Source organism: Canis aureus, chromosome 5 (assembly GCF_053574225.1).
Source record: "Canis aureus isolate CA01 chromosome 5, VMU_Caureus_v.1.0, whole genome shotgun sequence".
NCBI classification, from domain to species: domain Eukaryota; kingdom Metazoa; phylum Chordata; class Mammalia; order Carnivora; family Canidae; genus Canis; species Canis aureus.
The window spans coordinates 75,821,963-75,838,715 of record NC_135615.1 but is presented as its reverse complement, the minus strand read 5'-3'; the positions used below and the strand labels follow the sequence as shown (position 1 = coordinate 75,838,715).

At 40.4% G+C, this 16,753-nt stretch overlaps 1 protein-coding gene and 1 long non-coding RNA gene across 12 annotated transcripts in view; one reads left to right on the top strand and one right to left on the bottom strand.

The window, feature by feature from the left end:
• Window positions 1-11,109, top strand: part of SRRM1 (serine and arginine repetitive matrix 1) — a 35,485-nt gene extending 24,376 nt beyond the window's left edge. For 9 of the 10 annotated variants that reach the window (XM_077899096.1, XM_077899097.1, XM_077899098.1 and 6 more), the window contains 6 exons: window positions 277-318; window positions 3,912-4,022; window positions 5,830-6,294; window positions 6,868-7,063; window positions 9,344-9,553; window positions 10,078-11,109. In XM_077899096.1, coding sequence (XP_077755222.1) covers window positions 277-318; window positions 3,912-4,022; window positions 5,830-6,294; window positions 6,868-7,063; window positions 9,344-9,553; window positions 10,078-10,182 — 1,129 coding nt within the window. In that variant the 3' untranslated portion in view covers window positions 10,183-11,109. The remainder of the gene's footprint in view (window positions 1-276; window positions 319-3,911; window positions 4,023-5,829; window positions 6,295-6,867; window positions 7,064-9,343; window positions 9,554-10,077) is intronic. The other variant, XM_077899093.1, reaches the window with a different exon arrangement.
• Window positions 10,454-13,282, bottom strand: LOC144314680 (uncharacterized). 2 transcript variants are annotated; one of them, XR_013380530.1, is made up of 3 exons: window positions 13,151-13,272; window positions 12,909-13,027; window positions 10,454-12,301 (listed from the first exon to the last, which is right to left on the bottom strand). It is a non-coding gene; the product is annotated as an uncharacterized LOC144314680 (long non-coding RNA). The 2 variants fall into 2 exon arrangements; XR_013380529.1 differs by having other exon boundaries at window positions 12,909-13,282.
• Window positions 13,283-16,753: the final 3,471 nt, after the last annotated feature.

Genomic DNA, 16,753 nt, shown 5'->3' with positions numbered 1-16,753 from the left:
TCAGGGATTCACAGAAAGAGATGGTCAGATTTGGGAGTGGGGTGGGGACATTTTTTTGGCTTTATTTGGTGGTTATCACGATTAATGAGATCTTGGTTAGTTTTATACCACCATGTCTTACGTCTGCATGACTAGATCAGTGCAACTATAGCATTAACTTCTGCACATCTTTGAACATTTAAAACAGAAATACACCCCCATTAGTAATGCTTAACTCCATTAAAGTAAATTTGGTGAATGGAATTCTTGACCTTTGTTTTTCTCCACTGCTCTCAGGATGCAAATGGGAAAGCGATGGCAATCGCCAGTGACTAAAAGGTTGGTTAGCCACTACTTTGTACATGAGGCTACATGTCAGAGTTTAGGGATGGGATATGCTGTTTAGGTAACCTGCTCCTATCCCTAGGTATATGGTGGGGATGACTGGAGAAGTTCCCCCATTTCAGGTGGTTGTGTTTCTTTGCACATCAAATGAACGATAGACTTCTACACGGTGTTCATTTTAGAGTACCATTTGAGCTTAGATTTTCGTGCAGTTACAGTACCTGGATATTTTCCAAGAGATAGGATAATAATAGCTCCTTTATTTAGTGGGGAGGAAATTAGTGCTGGCTTTTGGGAAAGTCTTTTAAAAAGATGAATGTGAGGATCTGGCCCTGTTCAGTGTTCTCTATAATAGGAAGGTAGGCTGCATATCTTCATTGAACCTTTTTGATCAAGTGTCTTTGTGACTATAAAACTGTAACATTTCAGAGCTTAATCATAAATAGAAATCTCTAATTTAGGCCTATCTCATAAATGAGAAAACAGAGGCCCAGAAGTAGTAAAATGAGTTTCTTAGGGTATAAAGTGAAAAAGCTTGATCCCATACCTATTGGGATCATGCTGTTGACATTATACCCTTATACTGTCTTTGTTAGTCTTCTGCTTTTGGGGGTTCTCAGCTACTGCTAAATTTGAGTATTTATCCTTCCTGAAACTATCACATTGTCCTCTTTATAGCTCACTTTTTGAAGCTGTCTTAGGTAGTCTCAGTAGTTAGAGTTCTTTTGGAAAGATTGTTTGGAACTAGTCAGCAGTGTTCATGGTGGAGCAAAGTTGTGTATTTGTGTTTTGGAATATTTAACAATAAAAAATAAAAACCTTTAAGAAAAAATAAATTCAGTTGCTGAGGTATTCTGTTTCCCACTATAGTAACCCCTAGTTTAGCTGCTAGTATAGCAGCTAAAAAGTTGGTTTACAAAATCAGGTTAGTGGTGAGATCCCCTTTTCCCCCATTATGGAACTACTTTCTTTTTGGAAAGTGATTCCTCAACAGGGAAATCAACACTGATGTTCACTACCCTGCTCCAGGATGGTTTTGTTTATCCTCTTTAAAAAGGCTTCCAGTTTTAATGAAGTAGGAATTTGTATCAGGTATCTAGGATTTATAGATGAAGAAAGAATTACTGGAATTGTGCTTCAGTATTCTATTTTTAAGAGGGGACATATGACCTGGTTTTGATTATTTCATATGTAAAGTTTATAATATTTTTCGTGTTTTGAGACACTTGTCTTTGGGTATCGAACACTCTAACTTAAAGGATAAAAGGTATGTTAATCATAGTGTAAAAAGGAAATAGTAACACACACAAAAAAGATAGTTGTCACATCTGTAACTTCTTGTCTTCATTACCAGCGGGGCTAGCAAAGTGGTTGTTCTGAGAGCTCACTGCAGAGATAGCAAGCTGGCTCCTTCTGATAAAACTTGCCTTTTCTGCATACTTGAGGGCTGTATCACAATATCACATATTGAGACTTATGCAACTGGTTCTCACACAATTTGATAGGGAACTTTACTACTCAATTTCTACACATAGTTGAAAGCTTAGCTTGGCGTTATTATTCAGAGTAACTAGAAAATGCTTAGCTTGTTGTTAGATTAAGCAGATGAAATATATTAAGCATTCAGAATTTTGAATAATATAGTTAACAAGCTTGACCTCTTAGAAAATATTGAACTTGGTTTTATGTCACTTTTTTTTTTTTACGCACGTATAGAAACATTGAAATAGATTGATCTCAAAGAAATTAGCTTTTTGTTTTAACCCTTGAAATGTGTACCCTCTCAGTTCAGGTAGAAATTCTGTAGGCTTCAGATCATAGAGCCATGTGGTATCAAGACTCTAGTTTTAAGTGATTATCTCATTTTTCTGGAAGTTCCTTAAGTTAATGCTAGTTGGTTATGGTTTTATATATTCTTTTTGATCATTTGCTCACATAGAAACAGCACATTGAAGGTCATTATTAGAAGGGACTTTTTGGGTACTCTGAGCATTTGGTCTTACGAATGAAGATGAGACCATAAATACCTCTGATCATTAGCATATTGTAATAGATTGTAATCTCGGTTCAGTTTTTTAGTGAGAATTTCTGATTTGGTTTTGCAAACGGAAATTAGAATATTTTTAAAGAGAAGCCACATAATCAACAGTAATATTTCTTATGCGATTGTATTTACTGATAACACTGGGAGTTATACTTTATATCACTTAATCCTCTAAGTTTGCACCTATAAACTTTCTCTTTTGTTTTCTTTTTAAGTCAAAACCCAAATATCTTTCCCTATTTGAAATCTTAAATCAATACTGTGCTTATGCTGTCTCTCCAGATCTTATAATTCTGAGATTAACCCTGCTAGTAAAGTGGGTTTTCCTGTATTTTCTTATAATTAGTAGTTCTTATCTACGTTTCATTTTGTCCAAAGCTTATCTGTCTTCATAGATTCCCTCTTGTAGTTCACTATTTTAAATATATTACAAGTGATGTCTTAGGCCCCACAAGGCATAAACAATTTGAAATTGAAAATTAAATAATGAAAATAAGTATTAAGTTAAATAGCAAATTTCAGAATTTTCTTTGTTCTGTTAGTAACAGAGCTCTCCTTAGTTTTAAAGGGGAATCAAGACTAGTAAACTTTAGAAAATATTTCCAGATTTATAGGAACCCTCCATCCTGTGCTGGTCAAGAAATTATAGTATGTGATTACTTTATACATGCAAACTTAGCCAAAAGGTAGCAAACTGGCTTGGTGTATATTTTTAATATATCCCTTTGGAGACTGCTATGAGTTAGGTTAGTCCAGTTGATATAATTGTATTTTTCATGTTTGTGTTTGTATTGGTTAAGTGTATAACAGAGCTCAGAATTTCGGTTTATCTATGATTGTCTATATTTCAACCATGTTGCTCCCAGTGATAGCTTTAGTGTTCCAGCTTTTAATCTTTTGTCTTTGAGATAGTGTTTTTTTGTTGGTAGTAGGCAACTCTTGAGTAGCGGAAACATTTTTAAAAATTGAGGACTCAGAGCAGTTGACACCCAGATTTGGGGCCTTAAGCCATTGGTAACCATTAAAATTTTAAATTTCTGCATTAGAACATGAGTTTTAAAGCAGTTTTTCCTAATAAGGAATCAATCACTTAGAGAGCCTTTTCAGCATACGCCAGCTAGACCATAGTCCAGACCTGGTGAACAAACTCCGATAAGCTTCCTAGATAATTGTGATGTGCATTCCAGTTAAAGAACGATGCCATAGGCAGTGTTTTCAAACTTGTTTCACCTTGTGTCATGCTGTGTCTGTCTCATGACCCAGACTCTGCATATTTATATACTGAAACAAAAATTTAACAAAACAAAATTTGCCTTTCCCAAAAGTAATATACTGATTTTCTAAAATGCTGGTTCTCAGCCAGAGTCTTGACTAATGGTCTTGAAAGATAGTTGTAAAAACATTGTTCTAAGGGATAGAGGAACAGTTGGCTTCACTTTGGGTTAAAAATGATTGAAACTATATCATCTGGATCACTTATAAATGCTACTAACTCCAAATCACCTGTATTTTTTTTGTGTGTGTGTGTGTTTGTGTGATTTAGTGGTAGACGGAGGAGGAGTCCTTCCCCACCACCCACCAGAAGGCGACGTTCCCCTTCTCCTGCCCCCCCTCCTCGTAGGCGCAGGTCTCCCACGCCACCACCACGACGAAGGTATTTTATCAGATAAGTGCTAGTTGGAACTAATTGAAGCAACTTTCTTTATGATTAGAATATCTTAGAGTGGCATTGTTCAGCCATTTACAGAATACCACATATGATGTGATTCTGTTAATATGTAAAGTTAGACCACCTAAATCAAAGAGTTAAAAGCAGATTAGTAGTGCCTAGGGTCAGGTGGGAATAGGGAGAGTTGTTACAGTTACGTGACTGAAAATACTTAAAACAGTTGAAATGTACACTTTAAAATGGGTAAATTTTATGGTATGTGAATCACATGTCAACAAAGATGTTAAATTTAAAGGTGAAGTCATTCTATTTAGTGATTATAAAGGGAAAAATACTAACTTTACAGTGGAGAATTCCAGCAGATACCTCCTTAACTAAGGAATCATTTAACAGTCGAGAGTACATATTAGCATTATGTAATTCTTGATACCTCCATAGTATTCTTACCAATTATATAGAACCCCAGTCTGATTTTTTAGGAAATACCAGACAAACCCAAATTGAAGGTTATTCTACAAGGTAACTGACTAGTACTCTTTAAAAATGACAATCCTGAAAGACAAAGGAATAGTCTCGTATTGGCAGGAACCAAGGACACATGATAACTAAATATAATTCTGATTTTTGGAATGTGGATCAGAAGAGAAACATTAGTGCAAAACCAGGCTTGTATTTTAGTTAATACTAAATTAGTGCTGTGGCTAATTTCATAGTTTTGATCATTTTTGTTAATCTGTAGTCCTTTAGATGATCTTGCTTAGTAGGTGATGGTATTCCCATTTTTCAGGTGAGGAAATAGAGGTGCACACTACCTCATTGACCAAAAAGTAGCCTGTTGTAAAGCTGATTCTAGGCAGTAAAATATTTTGAGCTCAAGGTTGAACATTTCAGGAACAAATTAGGCAGTTGGAACTGAATGTCATATTCAGGTCTAATTTCTAAAGGCACATTAGGATTACACAAGAATCAAGCATTAAGTAAATCGAAGGTCAGCTTGGACTTCTGTCGGGATGCATTCTGCCTAGAAGATAGACTTCCACTGAAAAGTGGCTTTCTTTGAGACACAAAATCCAAGTCTCTCCTTGGCAGGGTGGGGTAGGTATAGATAGATCTTTTAAAATGTATGCAAGTGAACTTATAGTCCAAATGCCAGTTCAAGAGAGCACCACATCGGAGAGCTCTTTTTTTAAAAAAGATTTTTCTTACTTGAGAGAGCACGAGTGGGGGTAGAGGAGAGAGGCAGCAGGGGAAAGAGAAGCAGACTCCCCCCCCCACTGAGCAGGGAGCCCCACATTGGGCTCAATCCAAGACCCCAAGATCATGACCTGAGCTAAAGGCAGAATGCTTATTAACCAACTAAGCACCCAGGTGCCCCCAGGAGAGCTCTTTAAAGGACAGACTTCCTAAGTTTCCTGTAATAGAGTCCTGCTAATGTAGCCACCTAGCTCTTACATAATAATGGGTGTTCACAGTTTATGCAAGATTCTCTTCTCAAAAAAACTCATTAAATTGGTTCCATATGGATTATATTAAGTGACTTTTGACAAACTAGAATTCAGTCTGGAAACTTCAGATTTCTCCATTATGCAGAATGTCCTGTTTCTTAGTCATCTAGGATAAACAAATCCACTAAATGATTTCTTTTCCTTTACATGAGGATAAAGGCATAGCATTTCCAGTTAAAATTCTGTCTTTGCCTGGTGCTTAACACAGTGTTGCCATAACTGCTGGTTAGGTTTCTGTGCATTCTGTTGCCTTATTCTTTTGGACCTTAATGGTGTTTTTTTCCTAGAACTCCTTCTCCTCCCCCCCGCCGGCGCTCACCGTCCCCAAGAAGATACTCTCCTCCGATACAGAGGAGATACTCTCCTTCTCCACCTCCAAAGAGAAGAACGGCTTCTCCCCCTCCCCCTCCTAAACGAAGGGCATCACCATCTCCACCACCAAAGCGTCGGGTCTCCCATTCTCCACCTCCCAAACAAAGAAGCTCCCCAGTCACCAAGAGACGTTCGCCTTCATTATCATCAAAGCATAGGAAAGGGTCTTCCCCGAGCCGGTCTACCCGGGAGCCCCGGTCACCACAACCAAACAAAAGGCATTCGCCCTCACCACGGCCTCGAGCTCCTCAGACCTCCTCAAGTCCTCCACCTGTTCGAAGAGGAGCATCATCATCACCCCAAAGAAGGCAGTCCCCTTCTCCAAGTACTAGGCCCATTAGGAGAGTCTCCAGGACTCCGGAACCCAAAAAGACAAAAAAGTAAAAATATTTTATGCTTTTTTTGGTTAGGAACACTAACTTGCATAGCTCTTTATGTTTGGAAGCTTTTTTCCCCCCTTTACTGAGAAATTACAGAAAAGAATAAGCTGGGAATACAGGCTTTTAAGGCAGCTTAAAGGTACTATACACAGATCCATTTTCTCTTTTCAGGATAGTTCCTCATGGGACAAACTAAATGCCATAGGACTCCATATTTGGTTCCTAGGGGTATCAGGGGAATGTGCTTCCAAAACTAAACTCTGAAATAATGCATAGAACATTTCTTGGATGTCTGTGTAAGACTGGTAAAAGTTGTCTGAAGTACAAGGAACTGGCATTATTAATTTCATCTAGGAAAAATTGTTAACAGAATGGACAGAGGATTATGGGGCTTAAACTGCTAAGAGATTTAGACCATACAAATTTGATATGTGTGTTAGTAGAATCAACTAGCAAACTAATAGTAAAATGTAAAGTTTGTGACTTGGTTATATAATGGTGGTTGGTTATTTTCTCTTAGGAAAGACCTTTGCTCTTGGATACTAAATGTTTTGTTCTTTCCTCTGTTTCTAGGGCTGCCTCACCAAGCCCTCAGTCTGTAAGGAGGGTTTCGTCCTCTCGATCTGTCTCAGGATCTCCTGAGCCAGCAGCTAAAAAACCCCCAGCACCTCAATCCCCTGTCCAGTCTCAGTCCCCCTCTACCAACTGGTCACCAGCGGTACCGGTCAAAAAGGCTAAAAGCCCAACACCAAGCCCATCTCCGGCAAGGGTATGTGTTTGCCCTATTTTGGGGTTTATAATTGTATGTGGTCACTGGGAAGCAAAGACAAGTTATTACTTATTTGCGACCCAGGGCAGCATTATTTTCTGTAGTTCAGCTGGACTTCAGGGAAGTATGAAATTAAGTGGTGGTGGTTACACCACAGTCCATGCTTCATATTCCACCCACCCACTAATTGACACCATGTCTGATACTTTTAAATTCTCTCATCTTAGTGGTTAAAATTGGGCTATATTGAAAATCTAGAATAACAAAAGAGTTATCCATGAATCTATTATATAGTGGAAAATAGCTTAGTATTTTTTGTTGTTTCTATAGCATTTGACATACTGGATACTGAAGATCACAAAATCAATAAAACTTTCAAAATTAGATCATGTGTGTTAGTATTATTCCACGTTTATGAAGGAAAAAATATTACAAAAGAAGTACCAAATGTTCATAGTGATTATATGTGAGAAGGGGAAGTGATGAGTAATCTTAATTTTTCTTTACGTGTAGTGCCCTTTTTCTATTTCTAATATATTAGAAATAATATATTTCTATAAAAAATGAACCTGGCAACCTGTAAAATACTAGCTGAAGTGGAAAGTACAGTATTGTCTGGTTTAGTCTTAACCTCTGGCAAGTTGCATAAATAAGGGACACCTGGTGGCTCAGCGGTTGAGCACCTGCCTTCGGCCCAGGGTGTGCTTCCAGAGTCCAGGGAGCGAGTCCCACATCGGGCTCCCGGCATGGAGCCTGCTTCTCCCTCTGCCTGTGTCTCTGCCTCTCTCTGTGTGTCTCTCTCATGAATAAATAAATAAAATCTTTAATTAAAAAAAAAGTTGCATAAATAAGAATAACACTTGTTTTTACCTTGTGAAGTTTAAATGTCATTGGGATATTAAAGTATTGGAGTTTAAACTATATCATCCCCTCTATGAATCATTAATCTGATCTTGAATAGGTTTCTTTATTGTATGAAGTCAGTAGTTAGATGTCCATGTCAGCAGTCGGGTTGCCTGAATTACTTTACAAAGTAATTGAATGGATTGAGGAATTTTAAGTAACTGCTTACAAATGTGAAATTTGAGAATTACAGATGGAATTCAATTACAGCAGAATTGCCCTTTGCATAATTTTGGCGTTAACAGTTGGACCCTTGAATAGCATTGAGCGGGGCCACTTACACATGGAAATTTTTGGTGAATACAGTACAGCATTGTAAATGTGTTTTTTCTTCCTTATACTTTTTTTTTCCTTATACTTAATGTTTTTTTCTGCAGTTTATTTTATTGTAAGAATATAGCATAAAATGTACATAACGCACAAAATATGTGTTCAGTGACTGTTTATGTTACCCATAAGGCTTCTGGTCTATGTACAGACTGAGGGCTTGTTATATACAGGTTTTCAACTGCATGGAGAGTTGTTGCCTCTAATCCCCCATGTTGTTCAACGGTCAGTGGTTATGCATTAAGGAACAATTTCCAGTCTAGAGCCAGGAGAAGCTGTAACAGTGGCTGGAGAATGGGGCATTCACATGAGTGTGTGTTTAGAATAATAACTGTACTTACTGAAAGCCTGCCACCTGTTAGGCTAGTATTGTGGGCAGTTTACAGATAGACCCTGACAGCTTTATTGGGGACTGCTGTACCCATTTAGGTTTACAGAGGGAGCTTAGAAAAATATTTGAGGTCAAATGGTGAACAGGTTCAGGAGCCAGATTCACCTGAAGTCTAGCTGAGTTCAGAGACTTCTCTTTTGCACATGTTGCTTTCCCTATATTTGGAGGTAGCTTGGGATCCTGGACACCTGACTGGCCTCTCATGGTTGGGAAATTTGGTTTAATGTGGGGGAGATCAGAAAGGTCCTTCAGGGTCCATTCTGACTTTTTTTTTTTTTTTTTTAACTTTTATTTATTTATGAGAGAGAGAGAGAGAGAGAGGCAAAGACATAGGCAGAGGGAGAAGCAGGCTCCACGCAAGGAGCCCAGTGTGGGACTTGATCCCAGATCCCAGGATCACATCCTGAGCCAAAGGCAGACGCTTCACCACTGAGCCACCCAGGCATCTTAAAATCTTAAAATCTGGGAAGAGCATCTTTACTTGCAATGTGGTTTTCATACTTTTCTTGGCAGGGATTGCCCTTGGGCTCCCCCTCCCCCAAAGCCTTGGGGACTCCTGAGATTTGTCCATTTAATTATTCCCTTGAGAAAGTAAAACGTTTATTGGACAACATTTTAATCTGATTGATGTTATTGTTGGGATTTTTCTGGATTTCTAGAACTCAGACCCAGAAGGAGGTGGAAAGAAAAAGAAGAAAAAGAAGGACAAGAAACACAAAAAGGATAAGAAGCACAAGAAGCACAAAAAACACAAGAAGGAAAAGGCCATGGCAGCAGCCGCTGCAGCAGCTGTCACTCCCACGGCCCCTGCGGCCCCCACGACCACATCAGCACAGGAGGAACCGGAGGCAGAGCCCGAGCCTAAGAAGGTACGTGTGTGTCTTAGACTTCTACAGATCGCTTGGTCACTTGTTGAGAAGAAAAGAATTTTTTTACAATAATGGCTACTCGGCTGTTAGCTAACTCTTCTGATCTATCCTCATTCTTGATATCTACCAAGACGAAGGAGAAGAATATGAATGGCTGCCAAATGCTTACTGTATATTTTTAAAAAATAACTTCTTTAAGATATAATTAACGTGCCATTCACCTATTAAAAGGCACTCAAGGGTGCCTGGCTGGCTCAGTAGAGCACACAACTCTTAACCTCAGGGTTTCAGGGTTGTGAGTTCAAGCCCTGTGTTGGGTATAGAGTACTTAAGTAAAAGTAAAATTTAAAAAGAAAGTATATGATTGAGGGGTTTTTAGTATATTCATAGAGTTGTGCAGCTGATTGAGGGGGTTTTAGTGTATTAGAGTTGTGCAGTCACTGCCATGATGTGGTTCTGCCCTTGCACCCTACACCTCTCTGCCAGTGTGTCAGGACTCACCAGTGTGGCCCCTCTGGTTTTAGGAAACGGAGAGTGAGCCTGAAGACAACCTCGACGACTTAGAGAAGCACCTGCGTGAAAAGGCGCTGAGGTCGATGCGGAAGGCTCAAGTGTCCCCACAGTCTTAGGCGGGAATGTGTGTCACGATGTACATTTTATTTGGTTTGTACGCAATTCAATTTCAAAATTGCTAAAATGTGTTTGAGCTTTAGACTATAACATTTGTTGTAATAATTGCTAGGTTGAAGTTCACCATGTAAAAAAAAAAGGGGCATGGATTTACATTGCAAAAGGTGTCCACAGTGTATTAGTGACATTCTTTCATTGACAGCTGACATAAATTCATTTAGAGTGAAATATTTTAAGCCAAAAAAAAAATCCTCTTTTTAAAAAAGGGGGTTTCAATATTGTTGGCATTTTTATGGTTTCTTTAAAGGCCTTGGCTATTCCCAGAGGTTTTCCTTTCTTGTCATTTTTTTTTTCTTTATTTTTTTCTCATTTGAGTCTTAGCACCCATTTAAGTTATGATGCTTCCAACCTTGTATGGTTTGCAAGCTTGCCCAGAAATAAGACCACTGTTGAACTACCACAAAGTATAAATGAATATTTTAATGCCACAATCTTTCCTGTTGCCTGTGGAGTCTCTGCTGAAATGAATCAGGATTCGAGCTCTAGGACGAGATGGAAAATGAAAGCATGTTGTTTGCCAGGACACTGTGGGTTTATATTGATGTGTAACAAGTTGATTTGGAACACTGGAATTCATTCTATTCTGTTGTGTTTTTTTGTAAAGGCAATTAACTAGTCCCAGGAAGGATCCTTCAGTTATATAAAAGTTTGTTTTATGAAATGTCATGGCTCCATTCATAATTTTGTCTTGTTCTTCCAATTGGTATATACAACTTTCAGAGCTCTCGTATTTGGAAGGCTGGAAGGGCCCAGACTTTGAAATAGTGTCTTGTTTTCACTGTTTTTGTTTTTTTGTTTTTTTTTTTTTTAAACTAAAGCTATATAAAGCTTGTGGATTAAACAGAATAAATTTCTAAATTTAAAAATGTTGGCCACTCACTTTTACTTAACCGTCTCAATACTGCAGGAACCCACCTTTTTTTTTTTTTTTTAATAGAAATCTTAGTTAAGCCTATGTTTTTACCCCCCTTGGCACCTTTGGCACACTGAGGATTGGGCAAGGGAAATAAATGGTGAAATTATTTTTCCGTCTTTATTTTAATAATGAGTGCAGTAAGTGCTGTGAAGGCAAAGTGTGTGGTGAGATGGGAACACCTATGCTAGACAGGGCAGAGTCAGCGAGGCGCTCCAACAGAGTAGTATCTGCGTACAGCCGGAGAGGCAGAAGGAGCCTGGCACATTCCAGGAAGTGCAGGAGGGCCAAAGGAGTGACTGGAGCAACCTCCCTCTTGGGGTCTGTGTATTTAGTGACAAGTGAGTCATTTTTGCACTTCAGATTTAGCAGAGCAAAGTGACTTGAAACTTGGAGTTGGTTTGTAGAAGGTAAACTAGCAACGTAACGAAGTTAGAAGGGAATTTTTGACACCGTGGATCTAAGCTGAGTGACACATGGGCAGTTAATGTGATTGATTTCTGGTAGTCGAAACTAAAAGAAAATGTCTACACATCTTAACTACAGGAAGACTTAGTGGGGACAGTGTTTACCTGAAGGACATGGACATAGAAGGGGCTCTTTTTACAGGTGGGTTTTTAGGATGATTTGTAAGGTGGCAAAACTTAAATGAAGCTGCTCTGTAGTGAACTAAGGTAGTCTGTAATTGGTAACAGCACCTTACCTGTGTGCTGCAACCAAGTCTTCAAGATCTTACATGTGACTTCCTTTTGATTGCATAATTCTGTGATTCAAGAAAAGCACAGTATATCCAGTTTCTAAAATGGTGGTTGATGACTTTCCGCTTCTAGGGTGAACAAACCAGTGAACATCACTCAGGCCCTTGTTATCTATCCAGCCGTTCATTCATGCTCACTGATCCTGTTTATGCAGTGTGCTTCCTCTCCTCCACCTGACAGAACAGCAGTAGCTCCTGTTCTGCTAATCTGCAGGAGCAATTCTTGATCTGTACTTGACTGGTCCTTGGCTGGATTTGGCTCAGTGGATCACTCCTTTGTTGAAACACTTTCTTTGAGTGGGTTCTAGGAGATGATACTTGTTTACCTTCCAGATGCAACTCTAGTTTTTCAATTCTCTCTAGCTGGTCCTTTTGTGTCTTCTGGCTCCTTTCAAACATAAAAAGAGTTTGTATTTGCCCTTTGTAGGGAAACGTAGCTTTCCCTACGTTTAATCCCTGCTCCCTCGACTTTAAATGTCATGATTTTGTTGATTTGTCAAGTTGCTCTGCCGTCTAAACTTAACCCCTGACCTGGACCCTATCCAGCCACCTACCCAAACATATCCAAAAGAGAAATTTTTAAATGCCGTCCTCTAATCTTAATCCCTGTCTTACTTCAGTCTCTATAATCCTCATTTACTCAAAATTGAGTTAGTACTGTCAGTAGTGTTGTCTGCTTCCCAACACTTAGGCACACCAAGGCCATTCCATTTGCCAGATCAATGCCCTAAGCCAGATCATGGTACCACTCAAAGCCCTCCAATAGGTTTCTGCCTCAGAGTAAAAACCGAGTTACTTACTATGGCCTGAGAGACCGGACAGCGCAGGGTTGAATCTACTTTGGCAACCTCATTATCACCCTACGATCTGCTCGTGCCATACCTGCTGCCTTGCTCTGCCTTTGACCCACCAAAATTGATATTCAGGACCTTTGTTCCCACTGTCCCCTCATCCAGAGAGACCCTTCCTCCTGATCTTGTGGCTTGTTTCCTTACTTGATTTTCCTCAGGCAGTCTTCCCGAACTTCCTCTTCTCTTAGAACCATTGTGAATACCTCAAAGGATACATTTTTGTTCCATAGGAACTTGGTCTTGTTCATAGCTGTTGTCAGCACCTGGTACATAGTAGAAGCGCAAGTATTTGATGAACAGATGAGTAAATTTAATTGACTTGTTTTTATATTTGCCAAGTGCTAGTAGGTAGGGTCTGAGGTAAAGAAATGAAGAGAGACAGGCACCTGGAAGGCTCAGTCTGTTGAGCATCTGACTCTTGGTTTTGGTTCAGGTCATGATCTTAGTTAGAGTCATGGGATTGAGGCCCGAGGCGGCCACTGGGTGTGGAGCCTGGTTGGGATTCTCTCTCTGATCTGTGTCTCTTAAAAAGAAAGAAAAGGAAAAAAATGATTGTTGCCCTCAAGGAGTATTTACCTACTAGGGATATAAACATATAAACAACAACTTGGAGGGGCAGAGCATTGTGTAGACTGGGGTTTCTTTTTTTTTTTTTTTTTTAAGGAGAAGCAGGCCATATATTATAGACTGGGGTTTCTAACCATAACTTCTGTGTCACCTTGGTCAGGTTACACTGGAGCCAAAGTGCTGCCATTTCCTCTTCTGAATGAGGGAAATAATGATGCAATCTACTTCAGTGGCTTCAAGGTTTTTTTCTAATGTATTAGTTGATACATAGCATGCAATAACAGCACAAAGAGAGGTTCCCATTTTCTCAGCTGTGTGACTTGCATCCATTCTGGTAATGGCTAATTTTAGCATATGTGTCTGTAAAAGATTTTTAACCAATGCGATCACAGCCGTATCTGATGCAGTTTTCTTCCCTTTTGGTTTTTAGATCTAACTCAAAATTTCCTAAAGTGTGCAACTCAGTAGTACTTAATATATCCACACGGTGTGCTACTACCACCATCTATTCCAGAACATTTTCATTGCCCCAAGAAGAAACTCCATGCCCATTAGTAGTCCCTTCCTATTCTGGCAGTCCCCTCAGCCCCAGCCCCTTGGCAACTATTTCCTGTCTATAGATCCATCTGTTCTGGACAGGTCACTGGAATCATACAAGATGTGGCCTTTCATATCTGGCTTCTTTGATCTAGCATAATGTTTCAAGGTTCAAACATGGTACCTCATTTTTTAAAAAATTGCCCAATAATATTCCTTTGTATGGATATATCACATTTCATTTATCCATGCATCGGTTAGGCATTTGGGCTGTTCTACTTTCAGGCTAATATGAATAGAATATTTGCATATAAGTTTTTGTAGACAGGTGTTCTCTTGGATATATATATATATACCTAGGAGTGGAATTGCTGGGTCATAACGGCAACTTAACTTTTTAAGAAAGTGTCAGACCAGGGATCCCTGGGTGGCGCAGCGGTTTAGCGCCTGCCTTTGGCCCAGGGCGCGATCCTGGAGACCCGGGATCGAATCCCATATCGGGCTCCCGGTGCATGGAGCCTGCTTCTCCCTCTGCCTATGTCTCTGCCTCTCTCTCTCTCTCTCTCTCTCTCTGTGTGACTATCAAAAATAAATAAAAATTAAAAAAAAAAAGAAAAAGAAAGTGTCAGACCATTCCAAAGCAGCTGCACCATCTTCCATTCCCACTAGCAGTGCATGACAGTTCCATTTTTCCATATCCTTACCAGCCCTTGTTTCAGCGGGGCCATTTGATTATACCCCATCTGGTGAGTGTGAAGTGGTATCTCATGGTCTGATTTGCATTTCCCTGATGGCTAATGATGTGGACCACCTCTTCATCTGCTGATACACCACAGTACCCTTGTAAGCTGATTTGTAACTGCATGAAAATTTTTCTAAATTTCTGTAGGTTTCAGTCCACACCCTGTCCGAGTCTGTAGGGTAGAGCTAATAACTCATTCGTCAAGTGCTTTGTAGCGCTCTCATACCGCCAGCAGGGGTTGGAGCTGGAGGGCTGTGGCCAAACAAAATTTGTTCCTGTTTTATAAAGATCAGATTAGGGAGACTGTGTCCCACTAAAAGTAAGGGGTAGATGCAAGTCTAGTTAATATACTATCCCTCCTACCATCTGATAACCCAGTTATATGTTTCTTTGAGAGCATGTGAACATTGGAGAGGGAGAGAGTCCTGAAGCAGACTGCCCACTGAGCGCAGAGCCTGATGCAGGGCTTGGTCCCATGACCCTGAGATCATGACCTGAGCTGAAGTTGGCCACCCAGGCACCCCAAACCTGGCATTTTTCTGAATAAATCTATCTAGTATATCATAAAGGGTTTTTGCCAAGATGCCCTTTTATTTCAGGTGTATCAGACAGGAGGAGGAGCTGACATGTTCCCAATATTCCCAAGAGTGGCAGCATATGTGCAGAGGGCTATAGGTTCTTCTAACCAGATGGAACAATCATAAACTCTTCAGGTATAAATGACCTTAAGAAAGTGTTTGGGGAGACTGCAGGCCGAGAGCCAATAAGGGATTGTAAAATGTACTGGATCACAGCCAGCATTAAAGGGGGAAAAAATGGGGACGCCTGGGTGGCTCAGCGGTTGAGCATCTGCCTTCGGCTCAGGTTGTGATCCCCAGGTCTGGGATTGAGTCCCATGTCGGGCTCCCTGCATGGAACCTGCTTCTCCCTCTGCCTGTGTCTCTGCCTCTCGCTCTCTCTCTCTCTCTTTCTCTTTCTCTGAGTCTCATGAATAAATAAAATCTTCAAAGAAAAAATGAAAACATGAAATAGTAATTTGAGTATGAACTGTAGTAGGTTAAGTGTTGTTTTAGGACACGTGTGTGTGTCTGTGGCCATGCGTGCATGTGTATGTTTGTGTACTGGGCCGCAAACTGGAAAGCCACTACCTCGCAGATCATCTGGGCCCACCACCAGTTTTTAAACCGTAGCGCTTTAAGTGAGGCAAGTGACAGTGGAGATTTTCTCTGTGAGAAGGTAGTTGGGTAGCTGGGCTTGGACGTGAAGGAGAGACGATCAACATAAACCTTTAAGGGCTCGACTCCACTTTAATGTGAGCATCTAGAGATACAGATACATATTTTTTTTCTTTTAACTTTGGGCTTTTCCTGTTGTGTTCTGTTTGAATAAAGGGATCCACACCCCCAAACCATGTGAAAACCACCGATCTGCCTAGCCCTTGTCTACAGAAAAAGTCCAAAGGCAAACAGACTTCCCCAAGGTCCCATGCACTGGGGATAATGCTCCCCCGGGTACTTTCCCACTTCATCTCACTGCCTCGGCTGGGGGCTGTCAGTGTCTCCCAACTTGCATTATGCTGCGGTGAGAGGAAGCCGACCCAGTGAAACTAGCCAGGTGCCTCAGAAGCAAGGAGGGGGCGGGTGGGTGGGGGTAGCTTTCAGCGGGTATTGGTAATGTGGAAGGAAAAACCCCCTCTAGGCACATAAGCAAGAATGGCCTCTGGCCTCCAAGAGTCTGACATCTGTTAAGAACCTCCCTAGGACACAACCAGGCAGGGACCCTTCTGGCATTTTAAGCATGGAGGCTTTGGTGTACATAACCAACATGACCAGTGGGAGGTGAGTCTGACTGGTCTCAGCCCCACCTGGAGGGTGAAGTCCAACCAGATCAGCGGGATCTCCCCAGGCAGCCAGGATATGTTGAGCACCTGCCAGGTGCTCAAGGCCGGGTCAAGGCTCATCCTGTGATCCCCCACTTCCATTCTGTTGTTTTTCTCTTACTGTTCTCTGCCTGGAATGTCCTTTCTTTGCCTCCTAATGTCCAAATCCTTTTTGGACTTCACGAATGTATTTTAAGATGATGTTTTCCAGTTATAAAGAAAATACATGCTGACTTTTAGAGAATTTGGGAGACAAAAATATAT